This window comes from Mesocricetus auratus, unplaced genomic scaffold, assembly GCF_017639785.1.
Source record: "Mesocricetus auratus isolate SY011 unplaced genomic scaffold, BCM_Maur_2.0 Super-Scaffold_100014, whole genome shotgun sequence".
In the NCBI taxonomy this organism is placed as follows: Eukaryota; Metazoa; Chordata; class Mammalia; order Rodentia; family Cricetidae; genus Mesocricetus; species Mesocricetus auratus.
In genome coordinates, this window is record NW_024429197.1 from 22,238,842 (window position 1) to 22,263,177 (window position 24,336).

The 24,336-nt window shown below is 39.3% G+C and overlaps 1 protein-coding gene across 3 annotated transcripts in view; it reads right to left on the bottom strand.

Moving 5' to 3' along the window:
• The window catches only part of Foxj3 (forkhead box J3), an 87,944-nt gene that overhangs the window by 55,838 nt on the left and 7,770 nt on the right, over positions 1-24,336 (bottom strand). For all 3 annotated transcript variants that reach the window (XM_013123451.3, XM_005083845.4, XM_013123450.3), the window contains exons 2-3: positions 15,245-15,305; positions 1,033-1,357 (exon numbers count right to left, since the gene is read on the bottom strand). In XM_013123451.3, the coding sequence (XP_012978905.2) occupies positions 1,033-1,357; positions 15,245-15,288 (369 nt within the window). In that variant the 5' untranslated portion in view covers positions 15,289-15,305. The remainder of the gene's footprint in view (positions 1-1,032; positions 1,358-15,244; positions 15,306-24,336) is intronic.

A 24,336-nucleotide genomic window follows, 5' to 3' on the forward strand; every position in this document is an offset into this window, starting at 1 on the left:
GTCACCTCTTTGTTATTCTGTCCCAAATGCACTATTTCTACCAAGGAAAACTTCACATTTCTGATAAATATTCTTCAAGTGTCTAAGTCAGGCCGGGCGCCTTTAATCCCAGCACTCGGGAGGCAGAGACAGGCGGAATGCATGTGCCTGCACCTACACATATATACAGTATACTTTAAGTACACTTTAAAAGAAAAAAGCCAGGCATTGGCCAGCACTCGGGAGGCAGAGGCAGGCGGATCTCTGTGAGTTCAAGGCTAGCCTGGTCTACCGAATGAGTTCCAGGACAGCCTCCAAAACAATACAGAGAAACCCTGTCTCGGAAAAACCAAAAAAAAACCAAAACAAAACAGAAAAAAAAAGCCTAAGACACAAAGACAGGAGTACGGGACATTCACAAATTAGAAGAAAACAACTGAAATGCAATGTGGGATCCTGAAATATACAGGGCACTGAAGAAAAGAAAGATGAAATATGAAAAGAGCCTATTATCTGGTCAATACAAATTTTTGGTTTTGATCATCATACTATAGCTCTGTTTTCTACCACAGCATCAATGTCAGCCCCATTTGCCCACTAGATATCACTTTCCACTTACTGCTGCATTCTCAATGCTCTCATTCCAAGCTACACTAGTACCATGACATAATAAAGTTCTAACACACTACTTCCAAAAATATGTCAATCATTAACTTTACAAAATCCCGGGGCCAGCAAGATGGTTCAATGGGTAATAACAGTTGCTGACAACACCTCATGACCTGAGTTTGATCTCTAGTAACCATATATAGTAGAAAGAGAAAATGAACTCCCATAAGCTATCCCTTGGTCTCCATTTGTGCATGTTGGCACACACACACTCACATCATCAATCTCAATCAATAGAATTAAACATTTTTTCCATTGCTGGCAACCTAAAAATGATTAAGTCAGAATTTAATCTTTATATCTACAAAGCCTTACTTTCAATAGCAGTTAACACTATTATCATTATTTACTGCACAAAAGCTATAATTTAAACAAAATACTTACCTTCCAACCACTGCCAGCCTCTCTATAATATGGGAAGTTATCACAAATCCACTGGTAAATTTCACTTAAAGTCATTTTCTTTTTGGGTGAGCTATTAATTGCAAATGTGATGAGGCTGGCATAACTGTACGGAGGTTTTCCATCTTTGTGCTGTTGGACTTCTTCCTGGTCCAGCGTTGTGTTTGGGTCAAGGAGTGCATTCTTCTTAGAAATTCCTGTTCCGTGTGCATTTTGTGTAGCATCAGATTTTTGTATGGCTGCTCTCATGGTGAGCTGTGGTAACCAGTCCATAGATGTTAGGCTGCTCTCCAGTTCAGATGTCATCCTGAAGGTAAATAAACTCCTTAGTGAGTATCAAGGAAACAAGCCCTGCCTCTCAAAATAATCCAATATTCACAAATCTCCAAGTTCCAAAATCAGGGAAAGCCTGAGTTAAATCTGGAGAGAAAAGACTGAATTATATTAATGACCAAACTAAACATTTAAGGGATCAACATTTATCTTCTTTTCCATTTTTTTCTCTCCAAATCATAAAGGGTTTAAAATACAAAATAATACATACACTGACTACTAATGTCAATATTTCTGGAAGGGTGGGCAGGCGGGCGGGCGGGCGGGCAGCAGGATCCTTATATGAAAACTTCATCAGCAGCCTAAGTCCTTACTCACCAACACACCACAAATCCTTAAAGTTCAAACTGTACACCTCTATCTCAATTTCTTTGACACAATTTTAGGAGTTATACAAAGGTGTACCAAAACTAAAGTGAAGGTAAGAAGTCAGAGACCTGAGGAAACAGATGCAGGAATCTGCATTACAGCAAGAAGGTAAAGTTGAGCAGGGGGGAGGTAAGAAGAGTAACGCGGGCAGACAAGAATAGCAAGAAGACAAGTTAGCTGCAGTGCTGACTGAAGAGGTACAGTCAAGGACACTGTGGAGGGAAAAGAGGACAGGCAGTACCAGGCAGTTAGTAAAAAACAAAGTCAAGAAACCAGTTTACAAAAATTAAAGACCTAGAATGGTCAAAAAGTACACCACAGCCCAGGCTTTGATACATGCCCTGCAAGCTGGAACTTCTATTTTCTCCGAGGCTAAAAATTCATACCATTACATTTGAAGAAAGAAAAGAAGTTTCACTAGGTTAACACACGTTCTAGAAAAAAAGAAAAAGCTGTGGTAGGGAAGGGAGATGGGGACAGAGAAAGGATGCTGACACTTCACACTGCAATTGTTGGTGTTCAAGCAAAGCACACATTCTATCCCATGAGGAAGACCAGTGACCAATGGCAAAGCAGAAGATTAAAGTGACGTCTAAGGGTTACCAAAGTACAAAGCAGCACTACAGTCAAAATCTAGAGCGGGAAGTGCAATGCAGCTCAGTGGTAGAACACTCCAGCATATCGGAAGGTCCTAGATTTGCTTCCAACACTACAGAAACAAAGAAAAAAGGCCAAGCAAGAGGAGGATCTTGTGGCAGGGAACACCCCAGATAGGCCCTTCATCCCAAGAAGCTCCTAGCGAAAAACCTAGAGTACTGGGCAGAGTCAATTTCTGAGAGACAAGACAGGTTTGGCAATGAGAATTCAAGTACTGACTCCAACAGTTTCCATCTGTGAGCCTGTGGAAGTGTCCACTGTCTGAACCTCCAGCTTCCTCATATATACAAAGAAACAATGTAAAATACTACACTTAAAATACTATCTGATGGCCGGGGGCTGGTGGTGCCTTTAATCCCAGCACTTGGGAGGCAGGGGCAGGCTGGTGATCTACAGAGCGAGTTCCAGGACAAGACTCCAAAGCAATACAGAGAAACCCTGTTTCCAAAAAACAAAATTTAAACTATCAGATAAGGCACGCATGCATACACAGAAGAAATACTCAGGACATGTTATTATTATTACTCTAGGAGTGTCTTTGAAAGGTAAGGTACTAATGCACTTTTGGTTTGGAGGCTGGAGGAGATGGAGGGCGAGAGGGAAATGATAGAGGAAGAAAAGGAAAGAAGGGAAGAGAGTTGGAGAAGAGAAATAAGGGAAGGAGGAAGAAGGGAGAAGTAGGGAGGAGAGGGAGAGAGACACAGAGACCTATAGCCCTATTCTCGTTTTATTTTCCTAATGCTCTAAGACCTCAAATTCTCCCCTACTTTTCTGAAAACCAAACTTAAATTCCCCTAAATGGCACCTTCAAGGCTCTTACAACAAAGAAATAAACTCACATTATCACACCACACTGTAGCAATCAGAAATGTTCATGCCCAGCATGAGTACCTTATAAGGACTGAAATAAGGACATGTTCTAATTTCAAGACTACACTATACCAAATTGAGGGAGGGAAGAGAATACCTGGGGCTTACAGTCTCCGACCTCCAATTTAAAGATGAAAAAACTAAGAGCCCACTTAGATGTTAGAGTTGTTTTCACACAGGCAATTATTAGAACTAAAACCAGAGCCCAGCTCTCTTCATGCCCAGGTCAATAGTTTTTCTACAGCATCTTCACTGTAAAATGAGGATTACAGCTGTACCTATGTGACATATCTAAAGCTCTTAGAACAGGGTCCAGGCAAAAAGGTTTTTTAAGGTCAGCTGATGATAATGATAGTAAAAACTGAGAGTTATTATTACTGTTCAGTCACCAAAGAAGCATCATCTATTATTCTCCTACATGCTGTTGCTTTAGTTGTCTCGTCTCTCTGTGCACAGCTTTCCTTGTTCAAATTTTAAGACAGCAGCTGTTACACACATTTCCCGTGCTAATATAACGGCATGTACAGCATGTTTAAACTGAAATGTAATTGGCACCGGTGTAAGAACTTAACTCTCGGGATATGTCAGCATAGGGAGGTATTTAAAATGTGTGACAATACATTTAACAAGAATTCATAACTGTACATGTGTATGAGACTATGTCTGAGTATTAAATACAGAGAATCATTATCAATTTCTTGCCCTCTGGGAACTGACAATTTAATCAAGATCAGACATGAAAAAAACTGAATGAAGGAGCAATGCTAACTGTAGGTACTGTAAAGGTTCAGGCAGGAAACACAGACTGCAGCCTTGGAGGCAAAGGAAGAACTTCATCTGTGTCTTAAAGAAAGTGGAGATCTAACAGCCTGGAAAGGACAAACTGTGTAGGAATTATGGCATTTCTAATTATCTCTTGTGCTAGAGCAAACATTAAGTACTCCAATAAATTCCTTAAATATAACGTTTGAAAAAGTGGGGAGGGGTTGTTTTTTTTTTTTTTGGTTTTTTTTTTTTTTTTCTCTGTATTGTTTTGGAGGCTGTCCTGGAACTAGCTCTGTAGACCAGGCTGGCCTCGAACTCACAGAGATCCACCTGTCTCTGCCTCCCGAGTGCTGGGATTAAAGGCGTGCACCACCAACGCCTGGCAAGGGGTTGCTTCTAATGTATTAAAGTGCCTCCATTGTGACACTTAAGCCAGAAGCTGCAGTGATTCGCTATTAAGCAAAAAATGTAAAATCTGACCATTAAATGGGGCCAGAAGCCAGTAGCTTTAGAAAGAAATGTGTTAGTGGAACAGTGATGACACTAGTCTAAGAGGCAGGTGGTGGTAAGTTTTAAAACAGCATAGAAAGCACTGAGGAGTCTGGTTCTAGAGATCTGGTTAAGACTTGCCAGGCCACTTGACCTCGCCCCATTCTAGGAGCCTCCTAGACTGACGTCTCATCATCCCTCCATGCCAATCACCTCATCAAGTCCAATGTACACACTCAAAGAGAAACAGCAACACTCTTCTCATGACACCACAGCCACACACTCTTGATGTCTCCTGACACTGCAACTAAACACATGTTCAAAAGCTTTAGCTTTTATTGTTGTTTTACTAATTCTTCTCTAAATTTCCTAGAGCTGTTCCAACCTAAATTTGGCATTTAACACACTTCATATAAATGCATCATATACCTAAGCTTCCACTTTCACCCCCTCCCCATACATACTGAGGACAGTGACCATAAACTAGTATCTCTAATGCTACCTAATAGTATGCAAGTACAAATTATCTGAATAACTAATAAGGAATAGAAATTTGTGAAATGGCCTCTCCACTCAAACATCTCCCCCAATACAAAGCCAAGTCCATTTTTTCCTTCCCATTCTGTACCTCCTAAGCTGAGTAAGGTCCTGTTCTTATAAGGCATGGATTAAATAGCACATAATTTATATCCAAGTTTAATTCCCTGTATCATGGAGACCCTCGGCTCCTTGAAAGAACTACAATGGCTAAAAAAATGACTACATGTTGGAAGATGTCATTCTGTAAATATGTGTCTGATTGGTTTAAATAAAGCTCAGAGAGGGGTTAAGAGAGCACTGATTGCTTTTCCAGAGGTCCTGAGTTCAATTCCCAGCAACCACATGGTGGCTCACAGTCATCTATAATAGATCTGGTGCCCTCTTCTGGTATGCAGGCATACATGGGGGCAGAATGTTGCATACATAATAAATAAATAAATTTATAGAAAGAAAGAAAATAAGAAAGAAAGAGAGAGAGAGGAAGGAAGGAAGGAAGGAAGGAAGGAAGGAAGGAAGGAAGGAAGGAAGGAAGGAAGTCAAAGTATGACAACACAACAAGTGTGGTAGCTCACACTTGTAGTCTCAGCACTTAAGAGGCTGAGGCAGGAGTGCTGAGTGAAAAACTAGCTAGGTCTACTGAATGAGATCCCATCTCAAAAAAAAAAAACTTCTCAAAATTAAATCAGGATGTGGGGAACAAATTTCACTTTACAAAACACCACTGATGTGACCTCATATATGTTTTTACTACCTTATCACACGTGTTGGCTTCCGTCTGCAATTTTCCTCATTCCCAAGGAGTAGCAGCGCTTATTCAGAAAGGTTTCCAGTTCCAATAAGTAAGTAGAATGGTGGAGATAGTATATTCTCAATAGAGTAAGAGTAGGACACAAAGGAAAGTAAAAAGAATAAACCTAATGAGGGTGATGGCTTTGTAACCCTTCCACTTCATTGGAAGTGGAATACCACTTCATGGTATTTTGCCTAGAACTTGGCAGCAGATGAAAAATTGCACAACAGAGAACGCAAATGAAATCTTTGTGCATAACACACTGGGGCTCCCTCTTGCCACATCAACAATACCCTAAAAGAGAAATAAACTGACTGTAGAGTTACAAGAAGAGATAAAATACAGATCCTTAGTTTAGACAGCAGTCCTTATGTGTCCTATAATTTGAAGCATTATAAGACTGAATGAAAAGCACACTCCTGCTTCTGAAATGCAATCCAAAGCCTTAGCTAAAGAAATGTTGCCAGGCATGGTGGCCCATACCTTTAATTACTGCACTGGGGAGACAGATGCAGGCAGATCTCCATGAGTTCAGGCCAGCTTAGGGCTCTGCTTCCCTTGGGGATTTATTTTGATGCAGAAAAACCTCTACAACAGTCTATGGATAATCTTAGAATAATCTTAACAATTTATGATTTATATTTAAGGTTACAAAGAAAATCAATTATACTAAGTATAAATTATTACTCCTCAGTGATTTTAAACATACAAACCCCACCTCACACATTCATCTAGCAATTTCGATGAAAATGAACCCTTCACAACTACTTAATGTCACCCAAGAGTCAATTTTAAATTGTGTAGACAGCACATGAACTGAGAATATACTTATTCCACCAATAAGATCTTGCAATAATGATTCCTGAAACAGCCCACAAGACCTTCCTTGACTGACAAAGGAATTCTGAATTCATAGTTCCCAAGTACAAAAGTCATAACTGAGCCAGGTGTTGGTGGCTCACGCCTTTAATCCCAGCACTCAGGAGGCAGAGGCAGGTGGCTATCTCTGAGTTCCAGGCTAGCCTGGTCTACGGAGTGAGTTCCAGAACAGTTAGGGCTACAAAGAGAAACCCTGTCTCAGGGAAAAAAATAAAAATGAAAAAATAAAAAACTTTCCTTTAAGAAACCACCTTTTAGCCGGGCAGTGGTGGCATACATCTTTAATCCCAGCACTCGGGAGGCAGAGGTAGGCTGATCGTTGTGAGTTCGAGGCCAGGCTGGACCGACAGCCTCCAAAACAATACAGAGAAACCCTGTCTCGTAAAAACCAAAAGAAAGAAAGAAAGAAAGAAAGAAAGAAAGAAAGAAAGAAAGAAAGAAAGAAAGAAAGAAAGAAAGAAAGAAAGAAAGAAAGAAAGGAAACCACCTTTTAAAACAAAACAAAAAGAGAGGGGAAAAATTGTTGTTAGTCTAAAGTGAAAATATAAAGTGAAGGACTTATATTTAAAGGTAGGGAATTCGGCAAATAAATAACAAAGGTCACACACCAAAACTCAACTTTCATAACTTTTCTTTCACTTCTGAAGTTCTAAGAACTTTTAGAATACAAAGTATATAAACTTTTTAGTGATTTGGTGAGAACAAAACACATTACAAAAAGAAAAAAGAAAAACATGATTTCAGAAGCACTTCCTTCAAAAACCGATGGAAAAGAACCCCATGAGGGTATTTTGTAAAACTCTAACATGAACTGTTTTAGAAAAGTATTCCCTAAGCTCGCCACAGGAGGACAGCATGGAAGTGCACACCTATCATGTCAACACTCTAGAAATAGAAGCAGGAGTCTCAACTCCATGCCAAGTTCATGGGCTACATGGAACCCTGCCCCCCCCACTCAATCCCTACCTCACCCCCAAAATATTTCCAAAGGAAGTACAATCAATCTTTTCTGGATTCAGCAATTCATTGCGCTTTTAAAACACTTTTTAGAATAATCTAAATTCCTCCTACCATGGAGAGTACAGAGGAAAATGTCTTAAGGCAGAGTTCTCTTCACAATGATGCCACATTTAACACAAGTTAATGAATATTTGGGTTCCTTCTTCTCTAAATTAAAAGTCTGTTACTACTCGACCTCTTTTACAGGCTTCAATAAGCACAACACATTCATTGCTCTTCTCTAAATGTTCTCCAAACTACCCTTCAACTATTTTATATTGATTTATAAAATTCTTAATTCATGCAAACCATACTCTCAGTCAGAACTTGTTTAGGGTACAAAACTACAGGTCATAGAGTCAAAATGTTTTTTTTTAATTCATTATCATGTGTGTAGTACATATATGTGTATGTGCTGATGTGTGCACAGTTGAGTACACCTGGGTACACATGTGTAGAGACCAGATATCAACGTCAAGTGCCTTCTTCCATTGTTCTCTAGCATTTCCCCACTAAGACGAGGTCTCTCCAGAACTTGGAGCTCACTGATTAAGACTGACCGACCAGGAAGCTCCATGGTTACAGTTAACCTGTCTCTGCCTCACCAGTGCCAAGATGACAAGCTTTTAAATCATACTCAAATGCTGGGACTGCAAAATGGTAAATAAAATACAATGAAGTTTCTCTTAAATTTCTGAGTAGGTTTTTAATTTTTTCTTTTATTTCAAGTCAGAGTATACATATTTATGATACATACAATGATCAAATCAGGGCAATGAGCATACCCATCACTGCTAACATTTATTTCTTTGTAATGGGAACTCTCAAGATTCTCCACATCCCGGTCTGTTACCCGCTTGGCCTCCTTGAAATATCCACTTCCAAGTGCATAATATAATCATGCTGCATACCACACTAAAACACAGTCCTCCTACCTAACAGCAACATCCTATTCACTGACCAACCTACCCCTAGCACCCATAAAAATCTTCTTGACCCCACTATGTAGCCCAGACTGGCTTCAAACTCAAGCAATTCTCTTGCCTCAGTCTCCTAGTGCTGAGGCTATAGGAATAAGTCACTGAGCCTAGCTAAAACTCTTGCCTACATACACCCAGCTGTAAGGCATTTTCTCAATTAGTGATCAATGGGGAGAGCCCAGTCCATGGTGGGTAGTGCCATCCTTTGGACTGCTTGTCCTGGTTTCTATAATAAAACAGGCTGAGCAAGCCACGGGGAGCAAGCCAGCAGGCAGCACCACTTCATGGTCTCTGCATCAGCTCCTGCCACCAGGATCCTGCCCTGTTAGGGTTCCTGCCCTGACTTCCTTCAGTGGACAGTAATGTGAAAGTGTAAGCTGAATAAACTCTTTCCTCCCCAATTTGCTTTATGCTCATGGTGACTTGTCACAGCAACAGAAACCCTAAGACAACAGGGCAGAGGGTATCTGTTTAAAAAAAAGAAAATCTTTAAAAGCACTTGATCTAGAAATATAAAGAACTCTCACAAATCATTAAGAAAACAAACCAAACTTTTTCGAGACAGGGTTTCTCTGTAGCTTTGGAGCCTGTCTTGGAACTAGCTCTTGTATACCAGGCTGACCTTGAACTCACAAGATCCTCCTGCCTCTTCCTCCCAAGTGCTGGGATTAAAGGCATGTGCCACCACCTCTGGCAGGAAAAAAAAAGCTTTATATGTCAAAATATTTCAGCACTTGAACAAAGACGATACACAATGTCAAATAACTACCTGAGACTATGCTACTAGGACAGCTACAATTGAGTGTTAATGCTGGGATGGAAAACAGTACAAATGCTTTAGAAACATTTGGCAGTTTCTTTGTTAAGCACAAATCCATCACATGATTCAATCATTTCACTTTTACATATTTACCCAAAATAAACCATATGTTTAGGCATACATGTGTATACAGATTTTCATAGCATTTTTATTTATAATAGATAAAACTGCAAACAGCCCAAGCAATCATCAATAGGTAGATGGGTAAATAAATTACGAGAATACACATCCAAAACGGAATAACTACCAATATACCCAGGAACAAAGATATACCTCAAAATCACACTGAATAATAGAATTACTCTATTTATTTTGCTTTGAGGAAACCAAATTCTAAGTGTACTGCTGTCATGGGATATATGTACATTTGTCTTTAGAGTAAATGCTCAAGGAAAAACTTCACTTTGTTTTGAGGTTTTCACTCTTGATGAATCTATACTCAGATATAAAAATATATGTATATCACAAAATTCAAATCCATCTTATTCAAACTCAGGAACCAAACAGAATGTGAAAAAAAAATTTGAAACCAGGATCTGAGCACCCTTACCATGTCAAACTCAGGAACCGAATGGATGCTGATGACCTGTTATCCCTCACTACTCATACTCTCACCCAACAGATTCAGACTACAGAAGTAGTTGTTAATCTTCAAGGAGTTTAAAAAATATGTATTTTTTACATGACTCACAAAACCTACTGAAATTGTTCAGCAATGTGCAGGCATTCTACCAAAATCATGTTAAGATGGGCTAACACAGATCTTAGAAAACACCTTTTTATGCCACATTTCTGAGCAGTCTTCTGGAACAAGTATGGCAGTTATTAAGTCATTGCCTCGCAGCTGCAAACTCCAACACTGTCCCATTGTATTCTGCTTTGCCAAAATGGAGCTAGGATTCTCTGCAAACCACACTTCTACTTTGCCAGCTGGCTTTTTAAAAGTTCTACCAAGAAAAGTAGCCAAAAAAACAGATTGCATGCAAGGCTAGAAAAGGAAGAAGTGAACTGTACCTCTCATCTATTCTTTGCGATTCAAGAAAGCATTCTCAGAGCTGGATTGGCACACCCTTTAATCCCAGTGCTTACGGGGACAGAGGCAGGCAGACCATCTGTGAGTTCCTGAACCAGCCTGATCTACCTAACAGATCCCTGATCAGCCAGAGCTACATAGTTACACTCTGTCAAAATAGATTATAAAAAAAAAAAAAAAGGCAGGCAGACAGGCAGGCATGCACACACTCCCACAGCACCAAGTAAATCCAGTTCTCAGTGTTCCTAACACATGAGATTTAGCATTGACACACCCAATTCAGAAACACCAGCATCTTCCACAGAAGTCTAGGTCTCAAGCTCATACACTCTCTTTTTAAAACTAAGAGACCAGAAGCAATCATGGAACAACTTCTCCCCTGCACTCTCATTTCAAAGGCTCATCTTCTGTAACTAAATGAAAAGTTTCCCTGGCGACTGAGTCCTATGAGTAGCTAGTGTCTTCTTATATCTCTCTTCACAATGCCTTAGTTTTACTTTTATCATTCTGTTGCCTGGTTAACGACTTTATATCTAGTTAAGATTGTTTCTACTAAGATATCTTCTGTCCAAATATCTAGTATGGGCCTCCCAAATAAAACCACATGTAATAAAACAATCTCAATATGCAGAACAGGATATCATCATAATTTTTGCCTTTTTTTTTTTTTGATACAATCTCATGTACCCCAGGCTGGCCTGGAACTCACTATGTAACACAATAACCTTGAACTCCTGATCCTCTTGCTTCCACCTCAAGTGTTGGGATTACAACAAATTATACCAACAAATGAGGCCTTGTAATTAGTACCAGGAATAGTGACAGATGCCTGTAATTCCAACAACTGGGAGACAAGCAGGAAGATGGTGATTTTGAGTCGAGCTTAAGCTACATATTGAACCTTGTCTCAACTAATTTTGCGCATACTATCAAGTAAAGAGAAAAGTGTTGGTAAGAACTACCTAGTGAAATCAATGCTTTTAGCTATCATAAACAGTACTTCAGAGAAAGTTGAGTTCTTCCTGAATTCACACATAATTATCTGTTGAGAAAATAAGGTGTATGAAGACATTAAAGCTCGCTAAATTTGCTGTTACTTTTTAAAATCATAAAAATAACAGCAACTATAATCCCAATTTGGTCTAAACGAGGATTCAAAATCACCTACAAAATATAATTTAATTAACTTACTATAAATATTTAAGGAAGCTGGGTGCACTAACCCTAACCCTCTAACCCTCTAACCCTAATCCTAAGGTCTATTTACCTTATCTTCCCCCACCAAAACACAAGTTTTATTTCGGAGACAGAGTCTTCCCATATATCCTGTGTTGGCCTTGAACTCAAAATCTTCTAGCTTCTGCCAATAGTCCTGGTTCATCCAAAGACTTTAATAAAAGTTCACATACTTTCTTTCATTCTACTCCCTGACTTAACTTACACATATATTGTCAATTTTCACTCATAACTGCAATTACAAACCTCCACCAGCCATACATACGGTTCTTCTCCATCAGCTCATGTACTTCCTAACTTAACTTTAGGTTAGCCACTTTTTAGACATTGACAGCATACAAACACATGATGATCCAGATGTTACATATACAAGGAGGAAAGGAAAACAAGCAGTATCTCTATGGATCCAAGCTACTCTAAGAACTTGGGCTCTTATTTGGGAGGTGATGGTCAACCTTGATTGTCAACTTAATGAGACTTAGAATCACTATAGAAACAAACCTCTGCCCACTTAGGGGATTTTCTAGATTAGGCTGAAGTAGGAAGGCACACCTAAGTGTAGGAGGCACCATTTTATGGGCTGGAGTCCTGGACTAAAAAAAAGAGAAAGGGAACAGCAGCTTTCTTCACTCTCTGCTTCCTGGCGACAGATTCAATGTGATCAGCTGCCTAACCCTCTATGAGACAAAACACACCCATCCTTCTTTAGGAATCCCCCCACCACGCTCTTTTTTTTTTTTTTTTTTTGGTCAGATACTTTGTCACAACAAGACAAGTATTTCCGGTTTGGAGAAGGGCATGGAAAGATGTTTTAACTAATCAAGTTTTTAACATCTTCCTGGGGAAAGGAGGATATATCTTTCCCTTTCTTATCTGAAAACAGCTTCCACTTGCAAAAACCAATAACAGGCAACAGTCCTCTTCACACACATATCTCTGAGAATGAGAATCTCTGTTTTAAATACACAACATTACAGAAATTGAAGTGTTTACTGTGACTCTGATGTTATTGGGCTCCAACATTCAAGCTGACAGATTTATAACTGTATTTAATATTCAGATTCTAGAATATTAAACACAAGAATCACAGCACACTGTGGGTAAATTAAAGACTCATCTCAGTTGTGTAACCTTACCAAGCAAAATGTAGGCAAGTATGCAACTTAACCAAATGTTACATAAGGCCTTAACTTAAACATAAATACTCAAAACAACTTTAAAATACCAGTAAATAGCTTTTATACATGATTATTCCCACATACTGCATTATAAATTATTTTTAATGAAATCCAGTCGTGCAAGAGCAAAGTCTACAAATAGCTTGCTATAACCATTCCCAAAGTTTTACATACTTTTTAATAATAAAAAAAGACTCCTCCCATCACGCGAAAATAAATCACCATGAAGCCAAATTAGTTCTAGAGCAATTCTGAGATAAAAGAAATTGCCAGGCTTTTTTTTCCAAAAATATTTCTACAACAAAATAGGTATCCCTTGTCTTCAAAGGGAGGATAAACTCTCAAGCTAAGTAGGTAAAAAATGTGTTCTCATGGTAGGAAAAGACACAATGAGGGCAGGCGGTGGTGGGCTCATGCCTTTAATCCCAGCACTCAGAAGGCAGAGGCAGGTAGATCTCTGTGAGTTCAAAACCAGCCTGGTCTACAAGAGCTAGTTCCAGGACAGCCTCCAAAGCCACAGAGAAACCCTGTCTCGAAACCCCCCCCCCCCAAAAAAAAGAAAGAAAGAAAAGAAAAGAAGAGCCACAATGGCATCAAAGTTTTCCAGAGAATAGCAAGGAGCTTTGCTGGTACTGAAAATTCAAAAAGGCAAACTCACTATTCATTTTCCTTTTGTGTCATTCTAGAAAATCAGAATGTCTCAAACCTACATACTCCTTAACTTCACATTCGTGACTTTAGCAATGTGTTACCTCTCTCTTCTTGCCCTCTACTCATCATTTACTCTGCTCCAGTTAATACTGGCCAGCATAATGTTCCTCAAACATACAACAGCCTCCTACTGTGGCAATTTCTAGATTCCCTCTACTTAGAATGCTCATTCTCTGCATACCAAATATGTACCTGGCTCATTCCATCACTCTTCAGCTCTTCACTCAAATGTCTCCTTTTCAGTGAAGCTTTCCCTGGGTTATTTTAACCCGATTTAAAATAACAACTACTCCTCTAGTTCCTAGTCTCTTGCACTTCCTCCTCAGAAAACTCTCAGTATCTAACAAATAGTTACACTTATTTTTTTAATTATTTTTTTATTTAGGTTAGAAACAATCTTGTTTCACATGTCAATCCCAGCTCCTTCTCCCTCCCCTTCCCCCCCCCTCCCCACCATAGTTACACTTATTTTGCTTAAGAAGTAAAACAGCAGGGTGTGTGTGTGTGTGTGTGTGTGTGTTTAACAGTAAAGATGCTTATTTTACTTCACTGAGGAAAGAGTGATGCTATTCTATTGTCACAAAATGTTAGAATGGTGGCAGTGTATCAGGTGAATAAGCGGTACTGACTGTAGCAACCCATAACTAGTAGCTGTTTTGATTAACATTTCATATTCTAAATTTTAATTTGAAAGCTATCGATTAAAACTGGGTTTAGATCACTTACCCCCTACCCCCCCCCGCTTTCTGAGACAGGGTCTTCATATGAAGTAGCACTGCTGTCCTGGGACTCCATCTATAGACCATACTAGCTCAAACTCAAAGATCCACCTGCTTTCCTGAGTGCTAGGATTAAAGGTATGCGCCACCACACCCAGAAGGTTACTTTTCAAACCTGCTCTTGGACCAACAACAATTCCTCAGAGGCCACTAACAGAATAGACCATGGGAACCTGGGAAAGCTTCCTATTTGTCTGCTTTACTCACTGAACCTAACATGAGTTTGGATTCGAAGAATTTGGTAACTTAAAAAAATCTGAAATCACTAGTCTCTATAAAACAACTTAATTCCTACTTTTTAATTTCATTTGTTTAGGTTATTGTAGAAGAGGATAACCTTAATACATACTTTTACCACTCTTCAGAAACAAGTTAAATTCAATAATTTAGTTTTAATAATCTACTACAAAACAACAAAATGTATTTTTTAATTAAAGCAGGTAGAAAGCAGATTAAATTTTTAAGAAACAACAACAAAAGTATAATTATGGTGTTTCATGTCCAAGATTATCCCTGTAAATCCCATTTCCTCAAAAATCTCTATAAACATAAATACCTCCCACTACTTCACAAACAGCAATACTTTTTCTACAGCAAAGGTGATTTATATTGTACTTCACTGGAGAAATGAAGAGTGATACTATTCTATAACAAAAATGTACTGAGTCTCACCATGAATTTCACTGCAACATGACATGACCATCATAACTTCAAATTTTAGGTGTTCCAATAAAGAAAAAAAGAAAGAAAAAAACAGAGTACTCACCTTAATGAAGTTACAGATGGACAAGTTTGTCCATACAAACCCATCTGGCCACAAAGAGAATCTAAAAGTAAAAAAGAACTCATTATTAGATGCTTTAAAGTAAATTAAACTATAACCTGACTACAATTCTAATTAAAACACTGAACAAAAATCAAAAGCTAAAAGAATCACCATTAAAACATGTATGAATAAAGCCGGGCGGTGGTGGCACACGTCTTTAATCTCAGCACTCGGGAGGCAGAGGCAGGCGGATCGCTGTGAGTTCGAGGCCAGGCTAGACCGACAGCCCCCAAAACAATACAGAGAAACCCTGTCTTGTAAAAACCAAAAAAAAAAAAAAAATGTATGAAAAGTATTACTAATGGTATCAATGACACAAATATCAATGACATAAGAGATCTAATATTTAACAGACAAGTCACAGCATCAAGTATGTCCAAAGTGTTCAGTAGAATCCTAAGCACTCCAGCAAGGTTTCTGAAAGCTACCATTAGCACTGAACATGCCAATACCTACACCCACATTATCTCACCACATGAAAAGTGCTATCGTTAGTGGGTTTGTGTATTAAATGTCATTAATGCTTGATCTGAAGAAATAGTTGCAGTGTTTTAAAATCAGAAAGTTAAGAGCAGAGTAGCACTTGAGTAAGAGGGGACTTGAGTAGTTCAGATTCTGATACACTACTGTTTTCTTCATTAAAACTTGGAGAAACCGGGCGGTGGTGGCACACGTCTTTAATCTCAGCACTCGGGAGGCAGAGGCAGGCGGATAGCTGTGAGTTCGAGGCCGGGCTGGACCGACAGACAGCCTCCAAAACAATACAGAGAAACCCTGTCTTGTAAGAAACAAAAAAAAAAAAAAAAAAAAAACTTGGAGATAGGCCAGGTATTGGTGACACAAGCCTTTAATCTCAGCACTCGGGAGACAGAGGCAGTCGAATCTCTGAGTTCGAGGCCAGCCTGATCTACAGAGAAACCCTGTCTCAAAAAACCAAAAAAGAGAACAAATGTCCATCAGCTGGTGAATTGGAAGACAAAATGCAAAATGTGCATGTCAATTTATCAATGACAACATATGTAACATTATTCCACCATATAAAGAAAAGAAATACTTTTTTTTTTTTTTTGGGTTTTTCAAGGCAGGGTTTCTCTGTGGCTTTGGAGGCTGTCCTGGAACTAGCTCTTGTAGACCAGGTTGGTCTTGAACTCACAGAGATCTGCCTGCCTCTGCCTCCTGAGTCCTGGAATTAAAGGCGTGTGCCACCACTGCGCAGCGAAATATATCTTTTTATGTATTACAATATAGATGAGCTTTTGGAAGCTTGTGCTAAGTGAAAACTCGTTCACAAAGGACCACTCACTCTATGATTTCACTTACACAAACAGTCCAGAATAGCCAAACTCTTATCTAGGATGTTGTTGCCAGGAGACTGGATATGGAAGACAGCAGGTAAGGAGTGGTTTCTAAAGGGGTTTCTTTGACTACTGTTACTTATATTTGTTCATTAGTCAATCAATCCATTTCTTCCCAAGCTGAAAAAAATAAAGCTAAAAGAATGGGCTGGTAATAGTGGAGAGACTACCTTAAATGCCCCTCCCTGATAATAAGTTCTACTACTTCCTTGTATGCCATCCTAGAACCTTCAACCAATGACTAATGGAAGCAGAGGCAGACACCCACAGCTAAACAACTGAACTGAATTCCTGGAACCCAGTGACAGAGAAGGAGGACTGATGAGCAAAGGAGTCAAGACTGGGCTGGTTTAACCCACAGAAACAGCTGACCTGAACAAGGGGGAGCTCTTGTACCCCAGACTGATGGCTGGGAGGCCAGCAAGGGACCAATCCAGACCTCCTGAATGTGGGTGTCAGTGAGGAGGCCTAGGCAATCTATGGGGCCTACTATGGATAGTAGATCAATATTTATTCCTGGCATACAAATGGACTTTAGGTGCCCATCCCACAATGAGGGATGCTCTCAGCCTGGACACTTGGGGGAGGGCCTAGGCCCTACCCTGAACAAAATGACAGACTCTGGATATCACCCATGGAGGCCTCACCCTCCCTGGGAAACAGAGTGGGGATTGGTGGGGGGCTGGGAGGATTGGTAAAGGGAAAAGGGGGGGGGGGGAGCTGGAATTGACACATGAAGCAACCTTGTTTCTAATTTAAAATTTTTTTGAAAATCTAAAAAAAAAAAAAAGAATGTGCTGGCAAAATGGTCCTACAAGCCTGGCACCAGTGTTCAATTCCCAGAACCCACATAAACTACCAACTCCACAAAAATCACTCTCTGATCTCCACATATGTACATCTGAACACAGACTTTATTTAAAAATAAAAAAAGCAAGTTAAAATATAAGATCTGTTTGAAACTTACCAGCTCTCTAACCCAATCTTTGTGTCTATTATTTCTATCTCAACATAATTTAGTACTAATTTGAAGAGGAAGTTATATCCAGAATATATACAGAACCTTCAAAACTCAGTAATTAAAAGCAACCTAATTTTAAAACAGGCAAGGATTTCAACAGTCTTGGCTACAAAGAAGACAAGCGGACATCTTGCAAACACATAGGTATTTAGCATTATTTACCACAAAAGAAATACAAATGGAAACCATAATCACTGCAGGCAAGCTGGCCTGGGTGAGAGAGCAGTCATGAAAACCTGACTACCTGAGATGAACCCCAGAAGCCATGGTGGAAAAAGCAAGAACACCTGTATCCAGACGTAACAGTTAAATCATTTATAAAATTTCAACTTCTTAAAGTTCCTAAAATCCTTTAGTTGCTAGTGTAGCTCCTCTGAAAAGCTCATCAATCCATCAAAAAAAACTAAATACTAGCCAGGCGGTGGTGGCGCACGCCTTTAATCCCAGCTCTCGGGAGGCAGAGGCAGGCGGATCTCTGTGAGTTCCAGGCCAGGCTGGACCGACAGCCTCCAAACCCTGTCTCGTAAAAACCAAAAAAAAAAAAAAACTAAATACTGACTTACCAGAGGGAGGGAAAGAAGGGGAGAGAGAAGGGGAGACAGAGGGAGGGAGGGAGGGAGGGAGGGAGGGAGGGAGGGCCCACCCACTGGAAAAACCTAAACGGAATATTAAATCCTAGCCACAACCCAGATGCCCACTAATGATGAGTGAATGAATAGTGTGCTAAAAAGACTATGTCCATCCAATACTGACAAAAAGAAATGATACATGATACAACACCTACAACCTTGAAAACATTATGCTAAAGAAAAAAAGAATCCCAAAAAAAACAAAAACCTATAGTCATATGATTCCATTCCATTTATACAAAATATCCAAAAATGAGCAAAATTTGAATCACTATAATTAGACTCTCAGTTTCTTAGGACTAGCAGGGAGAGGAGACATAAGAGGAGGATGGGGACTGACTGTTATAAGTATGGAGTGTCTTAGAGGGGGAGGAAAAAGTCCTATAATTAGATTGCAGTGCTGTTTGCACGTGTGAGTACACTAAAACACACTGGATTTCACACTTAAATGGATGAACTATATGTGAAATGTATCACATCCTATTTACTTAGGTGAAAAAGTTCAGCAACCACACGTTTTTATTCTGTCAAGTCCTGCTCTCTCCTATACAGTACCTGCCACAAGATCCAAAGATAGAAAAAAAAAAGTATAACAATTGACTTCATTAGAAAGTAACTCTCTCCGGCCAGGCATTGGTGGTGCACACCTTTAATCCCAGCACTCAGGAGGCAGAAGCAGGCGGATCTCTGTGAGTTTGAGACCAGACTGATCTACAGAGTGAGTTCTAGGACAGCCTCCAAAAAGCTACAAAGAAACCCTGTCTTGAAAAACCACAAAGAAAAAAAAAGTAACTCTTCTCCTAACAATCACTTTCAAATTGATAATCCCTTGATCCATTAAACAGTGTGCTCTGTTTCCAAATCATATTCTATTCACTAAACAAGGATACACAGGCCCAATACAAACTTGGGAGGAGAGAGTTGGGTGCATATGATCAATGTATACATGTATGAAATTGTCAAAGAATAAATCAAAATAATAATTTTTTACAGTTCATATATCTAAAACAACAACAACAAAAAAGAAGGCACTACTATTTCCTATGGATCAACTATACAGTACATATCCCTCTCCTGAAACAATACAAGTTCAAGAAGAAAATGAGCTGGGGGAGGGAGCAACCATTAGCTTCAGCTTTTTAAGATTAAAAGCACAAAGTTTAAGACTGGCCTCTTTCTTCCCTCTCCTTCAAACCAGCGTCTTAAAGCAGGTAGTAAACACAAGGGAGAGGACTTCCTGGCCAAACACAACAGAGTTGTTATAAAGTCTTCCAAACCCCAAACCTTTCCAGATCACAGGCTCCCCTCTTCAACCAAATCATAACCAAGCAAAGAGTAGAGGATTCTATTTTTGGCTCTGTCGTTAACTCACTGATAATCCTGACACTCCAGTCTTTCTCCTCTGCCCAGTAACTTAACCACAACATCCGGACGCCAAAATCAAATCATGTGATCCAATTTTAAAAAGACCCTTTCTCTCTCTAATTTATATATTTATTTCCATGGAAAAATATGACAAAAGTACATTAAATTAATCATGTTATTTGTTCAAATAAACTTTATTAATATACATGAAGTATTCAAAATCTAAAAAAAACTATATTCACTCCCAATATATTAAGCCCATCCATTTTAATTATTTTAAAGGTATTCATTAAACAAAGATAGAATTCGCTTTCAGAGACCTAAGGGCTCTGAGCTTTAAATCTGAGCTCAGCTATATTTAGAAATGAGCAAGCCATTTCTCTGGATCCTGTATCTTCATCTGGGACACTGGATGCATGAGCTTTACCTAGTGCAATTCAAAGAGTCTATCATATCCTTGAAAAGTAAAATGAACCTATCAGAACTTTCTGAAATGTTAAGAGGAATAACCACAAATGACAGGAAGTTATGGTCTCCAATACCAGAATTAATAAAAATAAAAATTATCTCCCTGCTATCTAAAATTGGTCCAAAAACCACTGGTGACTTTTTTTTTATTTTAGTTTTTTGAAACAGGGTTTTTCTGTGCAGCCCTGGCTGCTCTGGAATTTGTTCTGCAAAACTAGGCTGGCTTTGAACTAACAGATTGCCTGCCTCTGCCTCCCTAGTGCTAGAATTAAAGGAGTGTCCCACCACTGCCCAGCTATCATTTCTAGGGACAGAAATCCTAACGTATTAATGTTGTGTGAACCCCAGGGTGTCTACTCATTAGAAATTCTATCAAGTGATATATAAGTTAATTCAGGCATAGGGCAAAGTTATCAGAAAGGTATCACATCATTTTCAATTCTCCTCAACCAATAGTGGCAGCCTGAGGTCAATTCTAAACCAAACCAAAAGGTAATAGATACCCACAGCTACAGTGATGAGAAAACAGTTGAAATGTAAACTGTATACTTGTCATCCCTGATTCAAATCACTGCATGGAACGAGACACCCAGATCAGGACAATCTCTTTGAACTGGCATAAACTCTGAAATCAGGGAAGGTAGGAACAACGGGGCTGGGTGCATCAACTAGGATTCTCTGAATACTCATTATTAGTTCCAAGAATCACACGCAAATATATTTTTTCCTCTCAAAGATGTTTGTGAACGTGTCACTAGAGAAAGGTGGTATGATTCAGTGAGAACTGGATGACAGTTCAGTGGAAGAGCACATGCTCATGCTTAGCATGGATGAGGCTAAGGGTCCAATCCCTCAGCACCACAATAACAATAAAACTAAAGTGGTTTTAATGACAGACAGTAGATGCATGAGTGACATACCAGACCAAAAAGGCTATAATTTGGATTCATTCAAGAGATAATCAATCCTGAGTTTCTGATCAGGACATGAATAAAGGGACGTTTTTGGATGATTCTAAAACTGCATGATGGCACAGGCCTGTTATCCTATCACTAGGGAGGTGGAGGTAGGACAATCAGGTGGTCCCAGGCTCTATATTGAGTTCAAAGCCATCCTGGACAACATGAAGTCCCACCAAAAATGAATGAATGAATGAATGAATGAATGAATGAGGCAGATTCCACTGACGCATTACCTAGAGGGATGGTGGGGGACGGAAGGGAGAAGGAAAGCTATTGTAATTAAGGTATGACTCACTGGAAGGCAAAAAAAAATCTACCCTGTGCTGTTTCACTATATGCACTGTCTCTGCCACTAGAATGCTAGCTCCTAGTGGGTTAACAAAAGTCAAATAACTTCCATCTATCTCACAATAATAGCATGTATAACAATATATGAGTCTAGCATGATTGCACATGCCTTTAATCCCAGCAGAGGCAGGTGGATCTCCTTAGTTTCAGACCTGCCTGGTCTACATATCAAGCTCCAGGACAGCCAGGGCTACATAGTTGAGTCCCTGTTTCAAAAACATATATTAGTAATAAGAAAATCTAAATAAAAAAATAACATATCAGCACAAAACAAAACAAGACACTTGAGATATATACCAAAAAAAACCTAAATTTTTAAACCTCAATAAATTGAGGATTCATTTTATTCTATATACTGAGGTTGGGCAACAGAATGGAGTAATAGCCCCAAAACCCCAGTATTTGATAGGCATTCTTTCACTAAGTTATATCTCTAAGAGCTCTTATTACCTTTTATGTTAAGACAGGGTCTCACTAAATTGCCCAAGCTGGCTTTGAACTCATTCTATAGCCCAAGCAGGTCTTAAATGTATGTTCTTGTTGTCTTAGCCTCCCAAAGCAGCTGTAATTACAGAACCATAGCACCAAGCCCAGCTTATATGTTATATTCTTCTGCATATACTCAACGGAGCGGGTATTATTTATTCACCTCTAGCATTTGCAAAATTATTTTTCTTTTCTTAAATTTTAGAAAGCAAAGAAATTACTTCTGAGAAAATGGCATATACATATATATATATATAAAATCAGAAGAAAACAGGCACTCTTTGATAGCTCTACTAAAAAGAATTCTCTATGAATTTATTCAAAAAAATTCTTGTAATTAATATGGGAACTGAATAATATGAGCCAGGTTAGTGCTTCAGCTACAAAAAGAAGTAAATTGTCTCAGGCTTCATCAGAAAGCTGGTATACAGACCAGGAGGTGGACAGCTTCGTAACTCTTCACTTAGTTCACACCGGAGTATTAAGTAGTCTTGAGCAGGGAATGTAGGAGCGCTTATGCTCACAGGGAAAGAGTCATAATGGAGTGAGGAGCTTAGAAACCAACAGTCCATGGTCTGTGGTGGTGCACAACTTTGATTCCAGCACCAGAGGGAATGAGATAGTGGATCTTTATGAGTCTGATATCAGCCTAGTCTACCATCCAAGTTTCAGGGCAGCCAGGGCTGTATACTAAGGCCCTGTCTCCATTTGAAACAAAAGAGAAACCATGTCAAGTGTAGAATCACTGAAGAATCTTGGAGAAGAAAACACTTTCCAACTTTGCAACTCATTTCTAATACACAGGTTGAGCATATTATTTTCCTGAGACTTCCTAGCTGTTAATAAGTATTCAAAAAAGTGAGAAAAACATTTTTTCTACTCCAAAAGACATCAAAATTTTCAATAACCTTAACTACTCTGTGAACATGAAAAAGTATTAGTATTTTTCCATGAGGTCATTAGCTACTCTTAAAGCCATTCATCCCCACCCCTAAATACTAAAGTTCTTCAAACAAACATGTGAGACACCGTCTTTTCAGTTAAAAACTAGTCTTCAGAAGCAATTACAGGCACCACTATTATGAGAAGGACAGCTCTGTGCCATCTCTCCCAAACTAAGCAACTGTTGTCTTTGCTGGCTAGGACCCTGTTTTTCACTTGTCTGGATATAAACAGATAACAAATAAATGAGCAATCAAATAAAAGAAGTAAATTAATTCACTGCTCCTAGATCAAAAACAGTACCTTAAATAAACATTAACTTATGGGGGATATCCTTCTGCATGCTGTGAATATATTGGTTGATGAAAAAATGCTGACTGGCCAGGAAGTATAAACAGAGCTACCAGATTAGGAATGCTGGGTAGAGGAACACAGAAAGTTAGGAAGAGACGCCATGTAGCGGCCTACGGAGTAGCATGACAGAGCATTATGGGTAAGCCAGTCTCATGGCAATACATAGATTAATAGAAATGGCTAGCCAAGCCGGGCATTGGTGGCGCACGCCTTTAATCCCAGCACTCGGGAGGCAGAGGCAGGCGGATCTCCGTGAGTTCGAGGCCAGCCTGGTCTACCAAGCGAGTTCCAGGACAGCCTCCAAAACAATACAGAGAAACCCTGTCTTGAAAAAAAAAAAGAGAGAGAGCTAGCCAATAAGAAGCCTGAGCCATTGGTCAAACACTTTATAATTAATATAAGCCTGTGTGTGTTTATTTGGGACTAACCGGCTGTAGGACTAGGTTGGGCAGAAACTCCATTCACAAACTAAGGAGTCTGTGGGACCAGGTAGGACAGAGACCTCCATCTACAATTAACAATTTGGTTTTCCTTATTAAAAATCTTCCAGGGAATGGAAGCAGGTAAGCAAATCCTTAGGTCTAATTTTCATTTCAAACTAGACTGCCATTTCCGTCATCTAACTGAAAAATAATTACTGTAAGTAAACCTGAGATTCTTAGTTTGTTTCTGAGGGGGAAAAAAAATTTTTTTTTTTTTTGGTTTTTACAAGACAGGGTTTCTCTGTATTGTTTTGGAGGCTGTCGGTCCAGCCCGCCTGTCTCTGCCTCCCGAGTGCTGGGATTAAAGGCGTTGCCCCCCACCACCACCCGGCTCAAATAATTAAATTTCTTGAAATAAGCAAATTCTAATTAAAAGTAACCTTAAATCACCTAATACACTCACAACTTGACCCATAATACTATAACCAAGTAATTTACCAAACCAATTTATTTATGTAACTTCTTAGCAAATAATTTGACACAACTGCTCTTCAAAAAATTTCAGTTTTCCAATTTGTTATCTGAACCATAAAAATCAAATTTTCTAGCCGGGCGTTGGTGGCGCACGCCTTTAATCCCAGCACTCGGGAGGCAGAGGCAGGCGGATCCCCGTGAGTTCG